This window comes from Trichosurus vulpecula, chromosome 1, assembly GCF_011100635.1.
Source record: "Trichosurus vulpecula isolate mTriVul1 chromosome 1, mTriVul1.pri, whole genome shotgun sequence".
Lineage (NCBI taxonomy): Eukaryota > Metazoa > Chordata > Mammalia > Diprotodontia > Phalangeridae > Trichosurus > Trichosurus vulpecula.
This window is the reverse complement of record NC_050573.1, coordinates 137186955-137209950: the sequence shown is the minus strand read 5'-3', so window position 1 is coordinate 137209950 and position 22996 is coordinate 137186955. Positions and strand designations below refer to the sequence as shown.

The following is a 22996-nucleotide window of genomic DNA, read 5'->3' as shown; positions in this document are numbered from 1 at the left end:
AGGAAGGGCTGTCACTTTAAGGACATTGAGGACATAATTTTCTTTAAAAATAAACCTTTTCCCCCTCATTCCTAAATTTCCTTTGTGAAATTTAAACAGATGGCTTCTGATGTTTGTCTTTTTTTTTCTTTTCACCTTACAATTAATTTTATATTCACGGATTTAAAACAAAATATCTTAACCAGATCAATGAAAAAATTGAATTAAAAATAAGTTGTTTCCTCTTACTTGCTATGGCCTGAGACTCCTAACCCAAAGGATTTGCAAGAGTTCAAGTGATCTCAACCAGTTATTGAATGATTTACTTCCTGGGTTCAACAGATACTGCAAGGGTGGTAAATTCCAAGCATATGGTAATATTATTCTGAGAACAGAGCCAAAACAGTCCCCGGCGTTGAGAAGGAAGAAAATGCCTCATTTCCTCTGGCAAAGAGGCCAGAGTACCAGACACAGTAATCATTCCCCGGCATAGCTATTGTCTTTTGAGAAGGACAGCTGTTTGTCTTTGTCTTTGTCTTTGTCTTTTTTTTGTCAAATGATGTGAGAAGAAAAAAGAAAAGACATACACTCTAATAAGACTACTACCTATTCCGTGGCTTGAAGTCGGCCAAATTTTATTTTGTGAGAATGAGAATGAGGAAATAAGTAGAGAGTTAAACTTGGGGTCTCAGTTTAAACCCTGCCTCACATACTCGGTACCTGTGAGACTCTAGACAAGTTGCATAGGTTTGCTGGCTTCAGTTTCTCCTCATCTGCAAAATGCGAAACTACTTCGTAGTGGTAAAGATCAAATTTGCTAATTTACTCAAAGCACTTTGCAAACATGAAAGTAAATGTTGATTTTTATTACTAAAGCCAAATGCATTCTAAAGTCAAATATGGAAAGCAATGGAAGACATTGTAAATCATTACATTCATCATAGCATCTGTTTTAAATATTAACCTATGAAATTTTAATTCTATGATTCCTTCCATTGCTTTGAACCTTAAGGGCTATTTACTTGAACCTCTCATTTTACAGATGAGGAAACTGAGGCTTAGAGAGGTCCAATGGGTTGCCATTAGACTATGTGCTCCTTGAGAGCAGGGACTGTCTCTTACTCTTTTCTGTATCCCCAGTGCTTAGCACAGTGCCTGGTATATAATTGGTTGGTTTGGTTGGTTAGTTGGTTGGTTGTTGTCCTGCATTCTCAAAGAGGACCAAAATGACATCACCATGTTGGAGTCAAGTACAATGTGTCCAGCTGCCATTGATCGACCATTATGAGCTCAGAAGGCTCTAACAGGTTGGGCACAAATAGCCCACATGAATATTTGGAGTGGAGATGTCTCTAAATTTGCATATCTCACATTTCTTTAGATACACTGCAACTCTGCTTTGCTCACAAGGGCAAAACACCTTCTTTGATGCAGACAAGACATGCTGGGCGATCTCTTGCCAGTGTCTCTCAACTGATTTCCAAGTTCTTCACAGAGACTTCAAGAGTGTCCTTGTATCATTTCTTCTGACCTCCATGCTTCAGTCAATTGAGAAGAGAACCCTGTTCCCTGGGCCACCTTTGGAAAGGCTTGTGTCTACAGTTCCCAGTGTATCTGCACCTGCTGCTTTCTCATTTGCCTATTGACACAGGTCTTTGAGGTAGGTAAAAATGGTAAAATGGTATGGGTGATTTCTTTTGACTTGCACATAAATTGGATTCAGATTAGGCGGAGTTGTTCGAAGTTGTTCAGGTTACCCTCTGTTATAGTCACAGGAATCTAATGGTGAAACAGATGTCAAGATGATTAGTGATGGCTTAGGATGCAGTGGATGACTTTGGTGTCTTCCACGTCTAATCAAGCTCCAAGTGCCCCACAATGCCTGCTTCAGCTGCCTTCATGTCTATTGGAACAAATTGTTCTCATCTGCTCATTCTGCTAGGTGAGGTCTTCATATGTTTGTGGTAGACACTCCCCTAACTCACCAATGGGTTTGAGGTCCCTCAGTTACCCTCAACCTGGTTTAGACTATCTGCCAAAATGGTTTAGTAGAGTGTGACCACTGCACATGATACAACTTCTTAGAGCCACGGGTGAGAGTTGGATGAATCAGGTGGATACCAAAGGTGACAATCAGCCCTGAAAAGGGCTTGGAAGCCCTTACAACAGAGGTACTAGTCTTCCCTGAACACCTGTATACTCCAATATAATATAATGTAATAGAAACTTAATAAATGTTTATTGACTGACTGCCCATGATCACATTGCTATAAAGTAGAACATCAAACTCAGGTCATCTGACTCCAGTTCTAACACTCTAGCACTGTATCACCTTGGTAGAGAACATCTATGTTTGACTCTCTTATTATATGGCTCCAAGATTATCAATCCATGCTCAATAATTTTTATGATGATGATAATGTCCAAGGTTTTAATCATGGTTTGGCCAAAATAAGGCAAGGGTGCCTATCTGAAATTTGATGGACAAGAGGAACTCTTTTCCTGAATGGATCCAGTTACAGAATAGAGCATTTTGTTTGAATGATAAATGGGTTTATGAACATGCACTAGACTTCACAAAACTGAGGGCTTTTGGCCCTAGTGAAAAACAAGATTTCCATCAAAACTAAAATAAAGATAGAAGCTATCATTCAGGCCAACATCCCATTTGCAATGCCTTCTTAAGCCCTGAAGTAATCAGTCATTTTAATAAAAGATCAAGTAGAGAACTACCTGAAGAGTTTGATAAGCAAACCCTAAGGGGACGGTCATGCTAACATAGTACCCACAGTAAAATAAGAAAGAACTCAGTTGGGAGAGAGACAGAGGTCAGGGAAATATTATGTGAATCTAAGTTTACTTGAGAAGATACGCTCATCTAAAATAACATTTTAAAAAGGGTTAGAAAAACTTAGCTCTGTTTCTGGGTCGGCCTATGTATGTAACCTAATAGTTGTATTTACTGACCAGGTCAGAAAAAAAAAAAAAGAAATCTCAAAACATATGATTGGAATCACCCAGACTCCTTGTTTGGCAAGGAGTCCTGATTCTAAAGTTACAGTCTTACCTTTAAGGTGGTTGCTTTATCCTTGAGGTATTACTATGTATTCTTTTTATGCATGGACTCAAAAGCAAAGTTCTAACTTAAACATGAGGACATCTGAGCTTTTCAAGAATCCCTAGAAACCTCTATCTTTGAAATTAAGACAACTCTATCTGAATCAAATATCGGCATAATAAAGACAACGTGTTTTCAATTTTTCCAAAACTGTATTAGACTCAATACAAGAATAGGATATGGCTCACTCATATGAATGCTTAATTTTTTTAATTCTCATGAGCTCTGATAAAGTTCTTTGTTAATCATATCAAATCTTCATTCCAGTAGAACCTCAATGTCACTATCAGGAAAATGGAAATTGGTAAACAGGTTGTTTTTTCTTTCTCAATCACATTTTTGTCTATACCCAAATGCTGCTCTGGGAATCTATTATAAAATTTTTTAAATTGCCTTACAATATGTAATACAAACTTGTTTAACATAGCTAAGGGGAGGGGAGCCAAGGTATGCTGATATCAAAGTGTAATGGAAATGATATTAGCAAATCAAGTCATTATTATGAAAATCCTCTAATATTTAATCATAGAGAAAAAAGTATGACATCAAGGCAATTATTTATATTATCTACTAAATTTATATAATTCAATAAATTACTCTTCAATTTAAGAAAGGTTTGAATCTAAATAATGCATATTTATTATACATGCTGATAAAATATTTTAATTAAATAAATTATATTAGTTTAATACAATCTCAATTTCATTTTGAATAGCTCAAAGGCAGAGAATCTTATTTTCTGAAATAACTAAACTTGATTTAATTCACATCTCATCTCAACTTTCTCATTCATCCATGTGAAGCTGCTCAAATAATTGGGCTCTCAGAGATGATCTCAAGACATGAATTTAGAATAACTCCACAGAACGTTGGAAAGATGTAGATGTGGACAAGAGCAATATTTTTTGCTGAGATCTCAAGTTTCAGATCTTTCCTAATGCTATAAGGTAGCAAAACCTTGATAGCAGACATCATCTCTGTTAATTGACTTTGCATCACCCTCAAAAATGCCACATATTTCCCACTTTTCTTGAGAGCAAGGAGTGTTTCATTTTTGTCTTTGTGTTCCATGGGCCTACCTCATTGCCTGGTCCATCACTTGAGCTCTAAAACATTCGTATTGAACTGAAATAGCTGCTTAATACATTTTTTAATTAAAATCTCCCTTTATCCTCCATCATAGCAGTGCTGTGCTTTCCAGAGACTTCTCCCCATGTATTATAAAATGAAAGGTGTTGGATGTTAAGTTTAGAGGTGAGAGGGAGAAGAATTCTGTGAAATTCGCAGATTAAAAAGTGGCCAGTTGGGTTGGAAGAAACATTAGAAATGATTTAATTTGACTTTCTCATTTTATAGGTAAAGAAACTGAAATTCCTACTTTCTCCTCTATTCTAGTATCAATTCTTTTCTATTCATCCATGCACCCTTTTTCATTTATTAAATTCTTTCCTATGAGGTTAAAAGACTTTGCCTTCACATCAGTAATCATAAGGTTATATTTTTAAATTCAGTATGGTTAAAGAGATCAAAAAAGATAAAAAGGGAGATGGAAAATTATAAGGAAGGTATTATAAATATACAAATTAAATAGATATCTTACTCCAAAGCTACTTAGTATTTTCCGAAATCCTTCTAAGGTCAGATGATTTTAATTTTCAACTGTTTTCCATGAAATCAGCTGAAAGTAGTGATTTGTATTAGATCTGTATTATTTTTAAGCCACATATTTGAATCCCAAAGTTAAGAACAAGTCCTTACCACCTTCTTTAGTACAAAGATTGACGAGGTTGTGAACTGTGTCCATCAACTCCAGCTGTTGCTTCTGAAGGACACTGTTGTTACTGGTTGCCCTGTTTAACTGTTTCTCCAACTCCTGGATTATGTATGTCTGACGAGTAACCAGGCTTTGCAGGTTCTCCTTCTCTTCCTTTAAAGTGTCCAACTCTTCCTTGTGTCTTTCTTCCATTTCTAGGATTTTATGCTCTAATAGACTACAAACAAAGAGGTAAAATAAAATTACTTAGTTCCACACATATTGAGTTCCTATCTGCTGTTGGTTTATGGTGCTTCAGATGCACTTAGATTGGATTTACTATGGGCATGCTTTTATTTTTAGAAACATAGATTAAAATACACAGGTTGGCTTTTAAGAAGGTATCCAAGAATTACATACTTAGCAACGTCTGAAGACCACCCCCTTTCCAATCCCCCCCCTGGATATAGGTTATTTCCTGGAGGTACCTTATACCCAGAGAGTAGCTTATTCTGGCCCAAGTAATAATTGAAGCCAGGAGAAGAAATATTATAACTTCCATTCAGGGACTGAATCCAATAAGAAAGATCTCATCTGATATAGTGGGACCGTGCTGGAAAAGAAACACATGCGTGGCAATAATTGTGATGTCTTGTATTTACATAGCTCCGTTTACCTGGTGTTTTCAAAACATTAACCAACACTGATGAATTTTCACGAGGCCTCTGTGAGATAATTAATATAAAGATAGAGGAACCATTGTGTCAGGAAACAACACTGTAGGGAAGATTTGGAAAGACGACATTTCTACGCTGTCTTGTATTCTAATCATTAGTCTAGGTTATCCCTCTGTCTGAACGTCAGTATCTACCACAAGGTGAAGCTTCAACATAGATAGACAGACAGATAGATAGATAGATTAGATAGATATAGAAATATAGATAGATCAATAGCAATACCTCTCTCTCTTTACATGTGGCCAGTGAATTCTTAATCAACAAATCTAACGATCTTTTCTCATTCTTAATCATTTTTGGACCTATCTGCTTCATTTAACTATTGAGTACTCTTTCCTCTTGGACACTCTCTCCTCTGGGTTTATATGCTATTCCCCCTAGATTGTTTCCTATCTGCCTGACTGCTCCTTTGCTCATTAGCCACATCATACCCCCTAACTGTAGACATACCCCAAAGTTCTGCCTTTGGCCCTATGCTCATTTTTCTCTATTCTCTCTGTGTCTCTCTGTCTCTCTCTGTCTCTGTCTCTCTCCCCTAATCCCATGCATTTAACCTTCATCACTACGCAGACGACTCCCAGTTCTATACGCCCAACACTCAGTTTCTCTCTCACAAACTCCAGTTCTAGACGACTAATTGCCTATTACATATTTCAAACTAGATGTCCCACAGACTCAACATTCCTAAAACCCAAATTATTTTCTTTCACCTTAAGCCTTCTCTATTCTCTCAACGTCATCACTATCCCTCCAGTGTCTCGGGTTCATAATTTCAGCATTATCATTTATTCTTCACTCTTTCTCACCTCACATATCCAATTATTTGCCAAATATTATTTCTACCTTCCCAACATTTCTCTCATCTGATCTCTTCTCTCCAGTTTCATAGCTACCACATTAGTTCAGTTTCTTATTACCTCTTGCCTAAATTATTGTAACAATCTTCTAATCGGTCTCCCTGCCTCAAGTCTCTCAAAACTCCAATATTACATATTACTCTGAAGTAATTTTCTATAACTACAGATCTTACCATGTGATTCTCTTAATCAACTCCGAGGGCTTCCTATTGCCTCTAGGATAACAGGTGAATTGCCCTGCTTAGCTTTTAAACCTCCACACAGTCTGCTGCCCCATATTTCTAGTCTAATTGGATATTACTCCTCTTCATTCACTCTTCAATGCAAGCAAACATGCTTTCTTCCTGTTTCTCACCCATACCGCTTCATACTCTCCTCTCCATACCTTTGAATTAAATGTCCTTACCAGGAATGTGCTCCCCCCTTCCAACCCCTCATAAAGCACCTCCTTTCCTTTAAGACAAATGAAGTCTTTCCTTATTCCCTCCTGTTACTGCCCCCCTTCCCAATTATCCAATAGTTAACTATTTTGTGTGTTTGTATTATTTCTTACATTTATTTTACATTTACGCTATATAGATTTTCATGATTATTTGTTGCTTCCCCTGTAGAATTTGCACTCATTGCAGGTAGGGATTTTTCCATTATTTCTGCTTGTATCCCCAGTGCCTAGCATTGTGCCTGGCATTTGGTAGGTGCTTAATAAGCACTCTTTGATTGACTTATTGGTGCTCTCAAATGGGACATTCTAATTGGCTTGGACGAAGAAAGACTTCACTAGGTTGATGGCACAGGTTCGCTCATGTTGTAAGATCCTTGCACATAACAACTATTTAATTTATTGTATTTGCATTCACAGGATCTAGCACAGTGCCAATCACATAGCTGGCACTTAATAAATGCTTATACATTGATTGAAATTGGCATTCTTCATTTAGTACTCTGAAGTTTTCAAGTTAAGATCTCCTCTCAGAATTCTTCACAGGGTACTTGCCTTGCATATTTAAAAAAGGACACCCCACACAAGCACTTTGAGAGCCTAGCAATTACTTATAAACAAAAAAAATAGATTTCATGGAGTGTCTAATCAACAAGCACACTACATGGATGTCCATCCAACTCAGGGTTTCAGTTCTGTTTTCAGAAGGGTCAACCAGTCTCTAGTTTACAAGGTGTTATTCAAATCAAATGAAGTAAATTATGCACTTATTCCACGTTAGACAAGGACACGCTGAATCATTCCTGAACATTTTTTAAAAGGGGGCACCAGGGAGTACTTTAAAATTAATTCTCAGATTCCAAAATAGAGCTTACCTCATGAGCCCCATTCTCTGCTTGCCTGTCCCACGGGACCAGGCTATTGTAATGGCTCCTGGGAATATACAGAGGACAAGCAGAAAATTGTAATAGACTTTTTGCCTCCTCTCTACCCCCCATCAATAAATCCATTTTCTAATCCAGGGACATGTGACCCAGTCATCTCATTATAGTAGGGCAATCATTCTATAGAAGCCATTAGCACCACAGCTATGTGTGTGTGTGTGTGTGTGTGTGTGTGTGTGAGAGAGAGAGAGAGAGAGAGAGAGAGAGAGAGAGAGAGAGAGAGTGTGCGTTTAGGAGCAAGTACTGGGATCTGTGGATATAGATACCCACATTTATGCCTCCTCTGATAGTAGCCTTATAATATGACAGAAGTTTACATTACAACAGGGGAGTTAAGGAAGCTTTTCTCCCTATTGGTACCATATTTATCTCAAAAAGAGAAGCAAGTTCTCCCACTCCCACTGAGAGCTCTCAATGGTACAAGTCAGAAGTCTCTGGAGGGCAGTGATTTGAAGAAAACATGGTCATTCTGTGTGCTCTCTGATCTTTTTCGAATAGAAGCTTGGGTAAATCAACCAAAGCAAGATAACAGGTAATGAACCTAACAGGCAAGTAGGAATCATTAATGAAAAATACCTTCTTTTATTTCGGTAACATGTTACTGTTAGGGAGGGACATAGAAAAGAATTTCTCTACTGATAGATTAAAAAATATGAATACAGGTCTTTCATTGTGTAAGCCATTATTTTACCTGGTATAGTAGTAGACCAGATCTGAGGACCATTTGTAAACTGTGTGTTATTCCTCTGCTTACCTTCTTTTTAATTTTGTTTCAACTCCTGGATAGATCATTGGCAAAATGCCTGTACAATTTCAGATGATTTAACTAAATAGAGGAACCTAACAAAATACACGTGTTGCATTAAAGAATAGAACTTAAAAATTAGCTGCTACATATATTGATGTAAAGAGTAAGATTCATACTGGTTTTAATAAGGACATTATATATAATGATGCTAGAAAATAACACAAGATGGCATTGTCCCCCTGAATCATGATGAACTGTGGTCTCTCCATTTTCCCCAATCAATGTGCGATGTGTGCCTTGGCAAACTGGTATTGTTGTAGTTACTACTTTCATTCCTTATTTGTCAAGGGCCAATAGTGAACACAGAATTATATAGAATATGCAAGCACACTTTTCCTGTCCACAGTTCAAAGTTAATAAGATAAAATCTCAAATCTAGAAAACCACGGCCGGAAAGGTACTTGTATCATTAGATAAATCTCCTTGGGTTTTTTGAAGTTTTGTTTTATTTTGTTTTGTTTCAATCATAGAATAACCATAGAATTGGAAAAGACTTTAGTAGAAGTCATCTAGTCGAACCTCCCTATTCTACAGATTAGAAAACTCAGTCCCAGAAAAATGAAGGGACTTTCCCAAGGTCTCACACAACATAATAAGGGGCACAACTGGCATTCAAATCCAGCTCTTCTAAATCAAAATCCAGGGCTCTTTCTACTACACCACATTCATCCTTCCTCTCCATTTTTTATAATGATTTTTGTTTAGGGAAGATGATATTTTCAGGGACAAAGATTTGTAACATGGAGGAAGAAATGTATCTTCACGTTCAGAAGTAGCTGGTGGCACAGGGATAGAGCACTGGGCCTGTAGTCAGAAAGACCTGACTTCAAATATGGCCTCAGACATTCAATAGCTATATGCCCTGAGCAAGTCGCTTAACCCCTGTTTACCTCAATTTCCTTGACTGAAAAATGGGGGTAATAATAGCACTCGCCTCACAGGACTGTTGTGGGGATCAAATGAGATATTTGTTTTAAAAAGTGCTTATTCCCTTCCCTTCCTTTCTTCAGGTTAGACTGAAAAGAGTGGTATCTAAGAAGCTGGAGGATGATCAAAAGGATCTGAATATGGAGAAAATGATTCCCCCAGGCCTTTGGGGAAATCGGCAAACTTGTGGGCTTTTTCTGGTAAAGGATTAAGACTTGTTTCTTTCCCTGGTACTAGTTCCCCTTGGTTACAAATCCACTGAACCTCTGTGGATGCGTTAAGACAAAGAAGCTTGTACTTAGCAAGCCATTGGCATATTTTCCCTCTATGCATGCACTTGTTATTCCTCTCCCTTTGTTCCCCTTGAAGGAGACCTTCTTTCCAATTTTCTGTATTCCCATGGCTAGGTAAAGAACACCACCCTGTCATATAAAAATAAAGACAAAGAGGACAAATCGAATCTTAGTCACGGAAAACAAAACTAAGCATATAGCAAATGCATGCAGACAGGGAAAACTTGCCAATGGATTCTGAGGTACAAACTTTTTTGTACTAGAATCCAGAGAGGTTCAATGGATTTGTAACCAAGGGGAACCATTAGCAGAAAAAGAAACAGGGCTGGATGCTTTAAAAGGAAAACAAAACAAAACAAAACAAAAAAATTCACTCCCTTTACTTGAGACACGATGCTTCTTACTGAAAGCTAACACTGCATTCACTTTTTTGGCTGCCACGGTGGTGAGTCATTGAGCTTGGATGCCATTAAAACGCCCAAATCATCTTTGGATGAACTGTCAAGTAGCCATGCCTCCCCTAGGCTGTACTTTTCAACTTATTTTTTTGGCCCTGAGAGTAGGACTTCACATTTATCCCTAATGAATTTCATTTTATTAGATTTGGCCCAACATTTATAGCAGCGGTATTTGTGGTGGTAAAGAACTAGAAAAATATAGCAAATACTCATTAATTAGGGAATATCTAAACCAATTGTGGCACATGAATGTAATGGTAAACTACTGGTCTGGTAGGAACCACGAATATGATGGATCTGGAAAAATGTTCAAGGACTTTGATGAAATGATGCAAAGTGAAATATGAACTAGGAATACCATATAACACAACAACCCAAATGGAAACATCAACAACAACAAAACAGCAGAACCAAGAGAAATCAGTGGAAGTTGTCAAGAGGCAAATTTAGACTAGATGTCAACAAAAACTTCCTAACAACTAGAGCTATCCAACTGCGGAATAAGTTACCTTGAGAAGGGTGGTTTCCCTCTCATTGGAGTTCATCGAGAAGACTCTAGACAACCACTTGCAGTTATGTTACAGTGGGAATTCTTTTCCTTTATGTTATTCTGCTGAGACCCCATCAAACTCTCAAATTCTCTAACCCTCTAATTACCGTGAAATTAAAATGGCTAAGCTTGGTGCCAAACGAGAGACATGAGGACATACCTCCCTCCGTTCTTTGCAGAGGTAAGAGAGAACGAGTATGGAAAATCATGTCAGACTTCCCTATCATGGCCAAAATAATAAGAAGAACTCACATTTATTTAATGCCTTATATAAACATGTTTTCTATACATTATTTTATTTGATATTCATAGTATTCCCCTGAGATAGACATTGCAAGTGCCAATATCTCTATTTTATATATGAGGAAGCTGAGCTTTTGAGCAATGACTTGCCCATAGTCATTCAGGTGATAAATAGTGGACTGGGACAAAATCTAATGTTCCCTCAAAATCTAGCGATCTTCATAGTGTACCACAATGTATTGTCTAAGAGGATGATGCATTATTATCCCAATTTGACAACTGAATTAATTGGGACTTCAGGACACTAAATATCCAGTTATTTCTTATTGGCCCTGTGGTCAGATGCTCATCTGTAGGACTACTGGACATCTCCAGTTAACTAAGGTTAGGTAGGCAGTCTTGATCCTTTTTCAGATGTGACCCACTGAAACATCTGGTCTCATTTCCCCGATGGTATTCCATTTAGAGTATTGCTCTGGTTCAGACTCTAACCTCTAAATCTGAATGCTAATCCTAACCTCTGAGATTTTCCATGACCCAATAGATAGAAAGCCACCTATGTAGTTAGAAAGATCTGGATTTAGTCAGTCGGTCAATTCGATAAGCATTTATTAAGTACTAACTATGTGCCAGACACTGTGCTAAGTTATAAAAAGACAAGTAAAAATATGGCCCCAGCCCTGAAGGAGCTCCAATTCTAATGGAAGAGACAACATGCAAACAACTGTGTTCATACACAGCGGAAAGGGAAGTAATCTTAGAGGGAAGGCATGAAAAGACTTGGGAACCGGAAAGCCTTTCTTAAAACATAAGATTTGAGCTGAGTCTTGAAGAATGCTAGCAAAGCCAGAAGGAAGAATTAAACAAGAACAGCATTCCATGCATAAGGAACAACTAATTATTTTTTAAAGCACAGTCAAAAGATACAAATGAATATTCAGGGAAAAACAAAAAGGCCAGCATCTCTGGATCTTTAGAGTATGTGGAAGAGAGTAAAGTATAAGACTGAAAAGGTGGGAAGTGGCCAGGTTGTAAATGGCTTTAAAAACCAACCAGAGGATTTTAAATTTGATTGTGAGGGTTAGAGGGAGACACAATGGGGCCAGGTGGGATGACATGGTCAGTTCTGCTCTTTAGGAAAATCATTTTTGCAGATGAATTGAGGATTTACAGGGATGGGGGAAAGAGACTTGTGGCAGGGTGACCAGGAGGCTTTTGTAGGTAGCCAGATGTGAGGTAATGAGGGCCTTCAAACTTTGTAAGAAGAAAGAAGGTAAAAAAAAAAAAACCAAGACCAGGCAATACATTCTGACATATACAAACTAATGTACCTTGGCCAAGTCATTTTACCCACTTAATGAACTGAGACAACTCTCTAAAGAAAATTTTCTGATCTGAATCAGTAAAGAACACTGCTACTAGATGACACTAACCTCCAAGGTTTATAAGTTTGGGCCTGGCATTTCATAAGAATAGTTTCTCACAAGATTCCTGTTTCCCATCACACTAGAAATACCTTGAGAACTGATACTGATCACATTTTGACACTTCACTTTTAGTCTGGATGAAAAAATAAAAGAAATGAAATAAATCGGAATTTTGAATTTAAGTTCAAGGTTCTCTGTGAGTAAACTTTCAATCCTGGCTGTGGCTTCAGTCTGGTCCTAATATTATTCATCTATTTCTTCTAGTCATAGTTAAAAACAGCAAAACTGCTCTCATTATGAAGTACACCCACTCTCAGAATCTATCTCGATGCCCTCACAGAAAAGAGAAGCTGTTGTCCCCTTTTTTATTGTTTCCTGCAATGTCTTCCTAACCCAGCAGCCAGCGAATTCACAGTGGTGACAGCTGATTAGCTCTATTTGTACAAAGACTGATGCTGTCAGACTGAGAGGAAATGTTGAAAATGTAGAAACCTTCCCTATTTATCGGTCTGAACCAGTCTGCAGATGTTTCAGGGGTTTTTGTTTTTGGTAAAAAAAAAATCTTTATTCTTTATAGGGATGGTGTCAACATGTGTTGCAAAGATGGGGCAGTTGATGGCGGCTTAATTGCTAATTCAAGAGTTCGGTGAAGTCATTTCAATTTTCAGGAAAGAAAAGTTTCTCAAAATCAAAAATCAAAACTTTTCTGAGATTCAAAAGTCGGTCAACAAGCATTTCTCTGTAGGACCCCCGCCCCCCAAAAAAAAGAACTATGGAAGAATTGCTAAATGTTCAAATAAATTACTGAGAATCATAAAACTTCTTTTTGGAAATGCTTCTATAAATGGAAGATAAATTCACATGCCTGAAAATAATTTAGTTATAGATATGGATACTTTCCCTTGGAATATATGGCTAATAGTAGAATTATAGAGTAAAATGAACCAAGGCACAAAAACAACAAAAATTATAAATGGGGACAAAAAGAAATAAAGCAATCTTGTTACAACTGTTAAATTATAATAATATATGTGTTTACTTAAAAAAGTACATCACATAAATTTGCAGTTTCTTATGCAAGACTTGTTCTTTGTATAGCAAAACATTTATGTTTGTTAATGAATGTTATATTTGTAATAAAAATAATCTAAAAAAGAGGGACTAAGGAGAAAAAGTCTAGGTGAGTAGTTATTAATATATTGCCTGGGGATCACTGTTGGTCCTTAAGAGCTGTAAAGAGTGGTCTCATTGCAATAACAAAAGATTAAAATATCTTTTTTCCAGCATACACAATTGATTTATGACCTTGAATACAAACAAGACAATAACTAACTAGTGTCTCATGAGAAATGTCAATTTTCCTTGAATTTTGTTGAAGTATGTTGTTTTTCTTCTGATAAATAAGTGGCACTGGAATGAGTGAAAATTCCCATGTGTTTTTTGTCCCCGCCCCCCATTCTGTTCATGAAGGAAAACTTAATATAATGCCTATGGCTGTGGGTGTCACTGTGGAAGTTACAGGGGGCCAGCAGATACTCATCACCAGTTTTTTTTCTGTGCATCTCCTTTGTTTCTGGAAATTAATTAGCCACACCTTGTTGCAACAATTTGTTTTAAAGCTGAGGCAATACAATGGCTCACTATGTTCCCATGGTCCCCTCCTCTAGCACTTAATGAAATGCGTATCAAACAAAAACTTAGCAATATAATCTAAATAGCTCGGCTGCACCTAAAGATGCAAAAATGGCTACATCCTTTAACATATTACATTACTCACAAACGCACATGTTCAAAAACTCTGAAATTCCCTTATCAAATCACAGTTTGCTGGGTTTCTACCTCTCCCTCTACTTTCCCATGTCAAACCTTTCTCTTCATTTGCATCATGACCTCCAATCCCTCAACCTCTGAGTTCTTTCCCTATCACCCCTGTACTAGCCACTCTCTGCCTTCTCTGTCTTGATCCTTGGTGAACCAGCTCAACTCTACATTATCCTCTTCTCTTGAATCTTTGGCCTCCTTATCATATTACTTGTGCCCTACTAAACCTCAGCTTTGGATCACTGCCACTATCCACTACCTTACTCCTACATACATGCTGCTGTACAAAGGTGGAAAAGCTGTACGAAGGTGGAGGATTCTGAGTTGGTCCACTAAAATTTATGATACACAACTTCAACTGGGCTCTCACTGCTACTAGGCAATCCTTCTATATTTCCTTTATTAACTCACTATCTCACTTTCCACAGCAGCTCTTCCAAATCTTTTCATTCCTCCTCAAACTTTCGCACCACCCTCTCCTCTGTAAACCTTGCCTCGCATTTTGCTGAAAAAAAATTGAAGCCATTGATTGAGAGCTCCCTCTAGTCCCCTCCTCATCTCGTATTATGCCTTATTCCACTGTCATCTTTAACCCTTGTTTCACATGAAGAGGTGGCCCTACTCTTTGCCAAAGTAAACCGCTCTACCTGCACAAGTGATTTCATTTTTATCAATTCCATTTTATCCTATCTCTTCCAGCAAATTGCTACGTCTGTAGTATCTGCTCTCTCATGTCTTTTTAACCTCTCCCTAACTACAGGCTCCTTCCCTGTTGCCTACAAACATGCCCATGCCTCCCTCATCCTCAAAAACCCCTCACTTGGTCCTTTAATCCTGCTAACTGTAGTTCTTTAGCCCTTTGAGGGTTACTAATGATATCCTAATTGCCAAACCCAGTGGCCTTTCCTCAGTCACCTATTCTTCTTGACTTCTCTGCGGCCTTTGATACTGTTAACCATTTTCTTCTCCTTGATATTCTCTTCTCTAAGTTTTCAGGGCACACTCTCTCCTGGTTCTCCTCCTACCCACCTGATTACTCTTTCGTAGTTTCCTCTCCTAGATCCTCATCCAGATCATGTCCTCTAATTGTATTGCTCCACAGAGTTCTGTCCTGGGTATTTTTCTCTTTCCCCTCTGTATTACTTCACTTGGTAATCTCATTAGCTCCTGTAGAGTTAATTATCACCTCCATGCTGACAATTCTCCAATCTACCTATCTTGTCCCAATCTCTCTAGTAACCTGAAATCTCACATCTCCAACTGCCTTTCAGACATCTCAAACTGAATATTCAGTAGACATCTTAAAACTCAATATATCCAAAATTGGACTCATTATCTTTCCCCCTAAACCATCACGCCCCAACTTTCCTATTACTGTTAAAGGCATTATCATCCTTCTAGTGTCCCAGGCTCACAACCTAGGTATCATCCTCTATTCCTCCTTACCTCTCATCCCCAACATTCAATCTTTTGCCAAACCTTGTCAATTTCGCCATTGCAACATTTCTCAAATAGGCAGCCCCTTCTCCTCTGATACCAAAACTGCCCTTCTGCAGACGCTCATGACTGGATCATTGCAATAGGTTGCTAGTTTGTATGCCTGCCACAAATGTCTCCCCACTCCAGTCCATCCTTCGTTCGGCTGCCAATATGATTTTCTTAAAATGCTGGCCAAACGATGTCAACCCATAATAAATTCCAGTAGCTCCCTGTCACTTCCAGGATCAAATACAAAATCCTCTGTCAAAGCCTTTCATGACCTAATTTCCCATTACCCGCCCCGGAACAACCTCTGCCTCCAGTCTTCCTTCACTTGCATTCCTTGCTAACCTAGTGACATTGGTCTCCTTACTATTTCATGAACAAGATTCTACATGTCTTGGCTCTGGGCCTATTTCTAGCCATTTTCACTGGCTATCCCTCATACCTGGAATTCTTTCACTCCTCATCTCCACCTCTTGGCTTCTCTCACTTTCTTGAAGTCCCAGTTAAAATCCCACTCAGAGGCCTCTCTTAATTCCTCTTAATTTTAGTGCTTTCCTTCTGCTTACTATTTCCTATTAATTCTGTACATGGCTTGTTTGTACATAGTTGTTTGCTTATGGTCTCCCCCATAAGACTATGAGTTTCTCAATGGCATAGACTGTCTTTACCCCAGCGCACAGTACAATGTGTGACTTCTTAGTAGATGTGTATTGACTGTTTCCGCTCAATCTTCATGTCATAATCTATACATGTCCCTTGTAGAATTCCCTGGCAAAAATCATTCTCACATTCTAATTAAATGATTGAGATAGGCTAAGTCATTCTCAGGGCTAAGAGGGAATGTTTGTCTCTCTGAACTACAAATCCAAGACTTCTTGTGAGTCCTCAAACCTCAGTCAATTGGAAAACCACAAATCTATCAGGTTATTTAAAGTTTGGTTTTTTTTTTCATTTGTTTGGGTGTTTGGATTTGTGTGCGTGCGTGTGTGTGTGTGTGTGTGCGTGTGTGTGTGTTAGTTTTGTTTTTATTTTTGTTTTGCTTCCTTGATTCTATGTTTAATATCAATTAAGAAACAAAACTAAAGAAAACAAACTCTCAGAAACTAGGTCAACTCAGACAAAACTTATATCCCTATTGTCTTATACTATTACCGTTCGTAGAGTATCATGAACAAAATTGAGAACTATCATTTTAAATAGATACTTTCTGTATCCCTATAATCCTGGCCACATCCACAGGCCTTAGAAAATTCAAACTATGCTGACATTAAAAAGAAACTAAATTTTATTCCAGTGTGGTTTAAAACACTCATCCAATCTTATGTAACTATAAATAAAATTACTATAATTCATATTTTATATAATTTCATGTTATGCATATCAGATCACAATATGCTATCATATCATTATTGTTGTATATAATAATTCATACCTAGGGAAAGCTAGGAAGAATAGTGGATAGAACCTTGGGCCTGGAGTCAAGAAGGCTTGACTTCAAATCTGGTACCAACATTTATTAGCACTTAACTTTGGGCAAAGATTTAACCTCTGTCTGCTTCAGTCAAGTCAATAACCATATAATAAGCACCTAATATGTGCTAGGCACTGTGCTAAGTTCTGGGAATGGGAAAGAAAATCTTTGCCCTCAAGGAGATTTAATTCTAAAGAGGGAAAACAATGCTCAAAAGGAAGCCAAATCAAATCAAGGAGAGGGTATTGGGAGGGTGAGGAAGAGAGTGAGGAAGGAAGATACCAGACAGAGAGGAAACATGTTGAAAAGTCCAAAGGAGAGTAGCTGGGTGGGAAATAAAGAGAAGACTGAACTGGTTTACCCTCCTTAAATGGAGATTCTGAGAGGAGTGCTCCTTCCTTCATTCAGAGGGGTCTCCAGGGCAGAGGGTGCTGATGAGGTGGGAGTACCAAGCCTGATATAAGTACTCTTCTTTTCCCAACTGTCAAATGGAGATAATAAAAGCAACTACTGCTCAGAGTTGTTGTGAGGATAAAATGGGACAATATTTATAAAGTGTTTTGCAAAGCTTAAAGCACTACAAAAATTCTAGCAGTTTATAATAATAATAATCATTATTATAATTATTTATGTATTTTAAACTTGGAAGACTTCAAAAAAGGAGCATGGAATAGTGAATCTTATTGGATGCGGAATCGGGATATTTAAGTTCTAAATCTGACTCTGACCCTTGCTGTGTAACCTTAGGTAAATCACTTAAAATGTTTAAACCTCAGTTTTCTTGGTCATGATATAGGTATGATGATGATATTTGTATTACCTAACTTACAGGTTATTGTGATAATGAGATAATAAACATAAAGTTCTATGAAAACCTCATTATTAATCATTTAAAATTAATGAATAACAAACTTCATTTTATAAGAAAAATGAGGTTCATAGCACAGTACTTTATGAATTATATTGAATTCAAATCAGAAATTTTTTTTGCTGTCTCATCTCATCAAAAAGTCCATATAGCCATTATTTAGGTGAAGTATATGCTGTTACTTATTTTTCTACTTCTAAATGGCTGGGAGTCAAGTTGATAAACTTTTGGTCTGCTGGAGAAGTGAACTGGCAAATGTTTGACAATCACTAATGGTAGAGAAATATTCATGATGTCAGCTCTATTTAATATAATGTTGTTCTAACTTTCCCTGTTCCATCATAGAAGGGTGCCATTCTTTGACTTCTTCTGTAGTGGATCAGAAGAAAGCCCACTTCCCTCTTCCTTTCACCTAACATCAGGTTGCACCTGAAGAATCATTTGGTAGTTATTGCAAGTACATTTATGACTCCACAGTAAAAAAAAAAAAAAGATAATCACTTTGGGGTATTATAGGGGAATATGGATGAACCAGAGTGACATTCTTTAACTGCACTAATTTCTTAATATTCTTGAACCAGTGCCATTTTCCTAATGCTGACTTTATATTTAAAGACAGATAGGAAAAAAATGAACAGCATACATGCTGAAACAATGTCCCCTCCTACATAAGCCTATGGAGAGATCTAAAGCTTTTGAGCCTAGGTTATTTTCCTCCTAAGCTAGTGGATGGAATTTGGAAAAAGACAGATTTAAACTCTATCTAAAGAACTTCACGATTAAAGGTACCCAAAAGTGGACTGGACTGCCCCAGAAGGTGATGGATTTCACCTCATTGTAGGTCTTCACCTGAGAAAGCTGCATGATCATTTTCTGAAGATGTTATTGAAAGGAGTCTTGGTTTGGGTACCACTTGGACCACATGAGCTCTGAATTTCTTCTGCCTCTGAGATTCTATGATTCCTTTAGTTGAAATAACAATTAGAATCAAAGACAGACCTCAGGTTTAAAAACTCAGCCCTAACTGCCTAATTTATTCCTTCACTGAATGGATAAAGTATCATCTACTCAATGGAATTGATTTTATGTCCTGGCTACCTTTCCTTCCCAAACAAGAATAACATTGTACCTGGAAACATATGCCCTTGGAACTGGTCAGTAGATGCAGCTGAAAGACTGATATGTGAAATTGTCTGTACTTCCTTCGTCCTTGTATATGGACAAGCTAGGAAAATACACATGTTTCTGATTCAATCAAGGGCTTGGTTGTATAATTTTAATTTGGGTGACCAAATACTTCCCCAGCACATAAGAGGCTGGTTAATTTTTGTGGAAAGCAAAAGAAAGTGAGATTGAAACTGTAGCATGCAGAAAAAGCATCTCTGAAAGGCAAGTTCAGAATTTCTCAATGATATCCCAAGGTTGCTAATAAAGAAATGACTGAGTAAATACTGCAAAATTTTAACTCAGAGTATTAGCTCAGACCTTTCGGGAAAGAAAGACTAAATCTAATGAGACAAGAAACCCATTTTCAACCTGACAAGTGATGCATTTTATTTGTCAGGATGTAAATCAGCAGGATAGCCCAGCAAGAAAGGACTGTACAACCTCATACATAAAATACTCCTCCTCTTTCTTCCAAAGAGGTGACACACTCCACATGGAGGCTGTTGTACTAGCTCCCAATCTAGACCAAACTGTTCTAAAAGGTGATGAAGTAGCAAACCCATAGATACCACACCCTGACATTCCTGTGGGAGGAAGCAATGCTTAATTTAGATAATCCCTTTTGCCAACTTTATTAACTGATCCAGACCAGACCTGGCAGATTAAAGGAAAGCTGTGCTTCATTTCTGAGGCTTTTTTTAAAAAAAGAAATGATGTCTTATCACATTTGTGGGATTAAGATTAGTTGAAGAGGTTGGGGGAGGAAATCATCAAGAAACTATTAAAAAAGCTTAAACATTCTGGTGACTGACTTTGGTTTCCAATCCATGAAACTGGAAAAAGTTCATGACTGTTCTTCTAGGTTGGGCTTGTCAGGGTATCCCTTTAATTCCATTGTAGTTGTGAAAAATGATGATAATGATATTGGAAAAGCATGTTGCGTATTACAAACAGGCAAGTTCTGACTATCTGGACTAGGACAATGCTTTTTCCAAGTGTGGCGCATGAAAGAAATATACCTCAGAATGAGCAGTGCTATTCTGCCAAAGCACTATTACACACATATGGACACAGGCAGACAGATGGGTCGATAGATACAACAGATAGACATAACAAAGTGATTAGGTGCATCAGATTGCTGTGAAATGATGCCAAAAAATCACCCAGAAATGACTGGGAATTTGAAGGTCAAGGATAATAGGGGAAGAGAAAGGGCAGCATGCAGGCATGTGTCTGAGAGGACATGTGGCCTATATAAACACAGGTTTAATGCTTAAAGCCGTACTAGGACTTTTGGGACACCCAACATCACTTCATAGTTGCATTGAAGATTCACTTCAAAGACTCAGGTTTAAATTGGAAATAGATGGCCAACTAGAAAGGGTTATAAGAAAATTTATTTCAATTCATGGGGGAAAACTTATTAGCAGCTGATAAAATCTGTTAGATTTAATATATAACCTTCTATATTTGGCCTTGAAGACAGAATTTACTGAGGGACAAGTCTATTATTAACAAAACCTTTATTAGCCATTTGGGTATGGCTAGTATTGAACTCATTATGATGCTGGGTCAAAGACACTGCTTATGTTGCAGAAGTGATTATATGTCTCAAGGACTCGCTTGCTCTTTAACCACTAATAGCAAAGCTATTTTTAAAAAGTTAAAATTCTTATATATTTTTCACTGACTAACAATATTACTGATAACCAGATAATCGATCTAAAGTTGCAAACATTAGAGCTTCACAACTACCCCCTGAAATTGTTTGTTGTTTTCCTTGTTTGTCCTTTGTTCTCAAAGAGAACCAATGACATTAGGAAGGTGATGTCTTGACTTGTGAGTGAAATAGATTTAAGTAAGGTAGGGCTGTGCAAAGTCATCAGCCTCACTCTCTCCTCCAGAGTCACTGGAGTCCAATGATAAGACATAGGTCAAGACGACTGGAGATGGGCCTCAATGCAGTGAGAGACGCTGGCCTTTTTAAGCTCACATCTTTCCCAGGTCTCAGTTTGTCTGAAGCAACACCCATTCAGTAAACAAGGCTAGGTAAGAATTTAGGTAAAAGATGATTTACTTTGCCTTATCCTGTGAAGTAGATACTATATTGAGATAAGTAAAGTAAATGCCAGACAAGGTGAGTTACTTGACCTTGATTGATAGGCCAGTAAGTGACAAGAAGTGGAATCTGAGACTAAGTCACACAAGGAGCATCTCAGTAGCCCAGCGTGCTGATGCCATCCAACACTGAAAAGTTTAAAGAAAGCAGACTATGAAAAATTAGAACTAGGGTACACACTATTTGTCATATTTGAGGTAAAGAAAAAATGTAAATAAAATATTTTTGAAATCACCTTTTGATTTTCAAGGGGAAGCACTTCTCTTTGCAACAGGGATAGTATTTTAACATCTTGAGTGTTCAGTAGAGACATAATAATAACATTGAGGATAAGGATAATTACCGTTGGTATTTATGTAACATTGGAGATTACAAAGTTTTTTTGTACGCATTAATTCTCATTAAAATCTCAACAACAACTCCAAGAGGTAGATGCTATTATTTTCCCCATTTTGCAGAGGAAGAAAATGAAGCTCAATCCTATTAAGTGAATCAGCCAGGGATCATCCAACTAGTGAGTGCGGATACGATTCAGACTCAAGCCTTACTGTCTCAGAGGCAGTGAGGTGGCGAAGTGGATAGGACACTGGGCCTCGAGTCAGAAAGACCTGATTACAAGTCTAGCCTCAGGCATTTACTATGTGACCCTCTATGAGTCACTTAACCTGCTTGTCTCTGTTTTTCCATCTATAAGATGGGGATAATAAAAGATCCTACCTCTCTGGATTGTCGAGAGGATCAAATGAGATATTTGTAAAGCCTAACACAGTGCCTGGCACATAGTAGATACTATATAAATTTTAGCTGTTATTATTGTCTCCAAGCCCAGTACTCAGCCTCTCCACTATGCTATACTGCCTCTTAACGATGCATATGTTGGGAGCATTTCAGTCAAGAGATCAATAATTCAGTGCCGTGCTAGATATTCGTCAAAAATAATATGTGGTAGCATACTTGTTGAGTGACAGTTTACACCAGAGGTGTCAAATATGTGGCCCACAGACCACATCTGGGCCCCAACACTCCCAAGTGCAGCCTGAAGCAGATGAAAATGTTGCTGGGAAGCATTTGACAAAATAAATAAAATTATAATAAAATAGAGATAGTTAATGTGGTTTTCTGAGTCAATATGCAGCCCACAGGGGTCCTCATGTATGGTTTAATGGTCCCTGTTTCTATTTAAATTTGGCACCACTGGTTTATTTCATCCTTAAGACAAGAGAAAAAAGATAAAGGAAGACAAACCTACCTTCCTTCTTCATTCAGACAACACACACACACACACACATTCACACACACGCGCGCATATGTATTTTGAGCTGCTCTGGAAGTGTAACTTTCAATGAGATCTTTAGTTCCAGATCCCAATGGTCAGCATGACAAGAGAAATGCATTACATGTCAAAATTATCTTTAGCTGTGTCAAGATGCTTCCTCCAGGAGGCCTTTCCTGGTCTCCTCCTTGATGCCAGTGCCATTCTCTCTAAGGTTACCTTTTATTTACTCGTTTCTGTTCTGATTTACATATAGGAT

The 22996-nt window shown here is 37.8% G+C and overlaps 1 protein-coding gene across 1 annotated transcript in view; it reads right to left on the bottom strand.

Annotated features, from left to right (window-relative positions):
- Nucleotides 1-22996, bottom strand: part of ANGPT1 (angiopoietin 1) — a 333355-nt gene that overhangs the window by 111912 nt on the left and 198447 nt on the right. The window contains exon 4 of the mRNA XM_036766890.1: nucleotides 4856-5088. Within this exon, the coding sequence (XP_036622785.1) occupies nucleotides 4856-5088 (233 nt within the window). The remainder of the gene's footprint in view (nucleotides 1-4855; nucleotides 5089-22996) is intronic.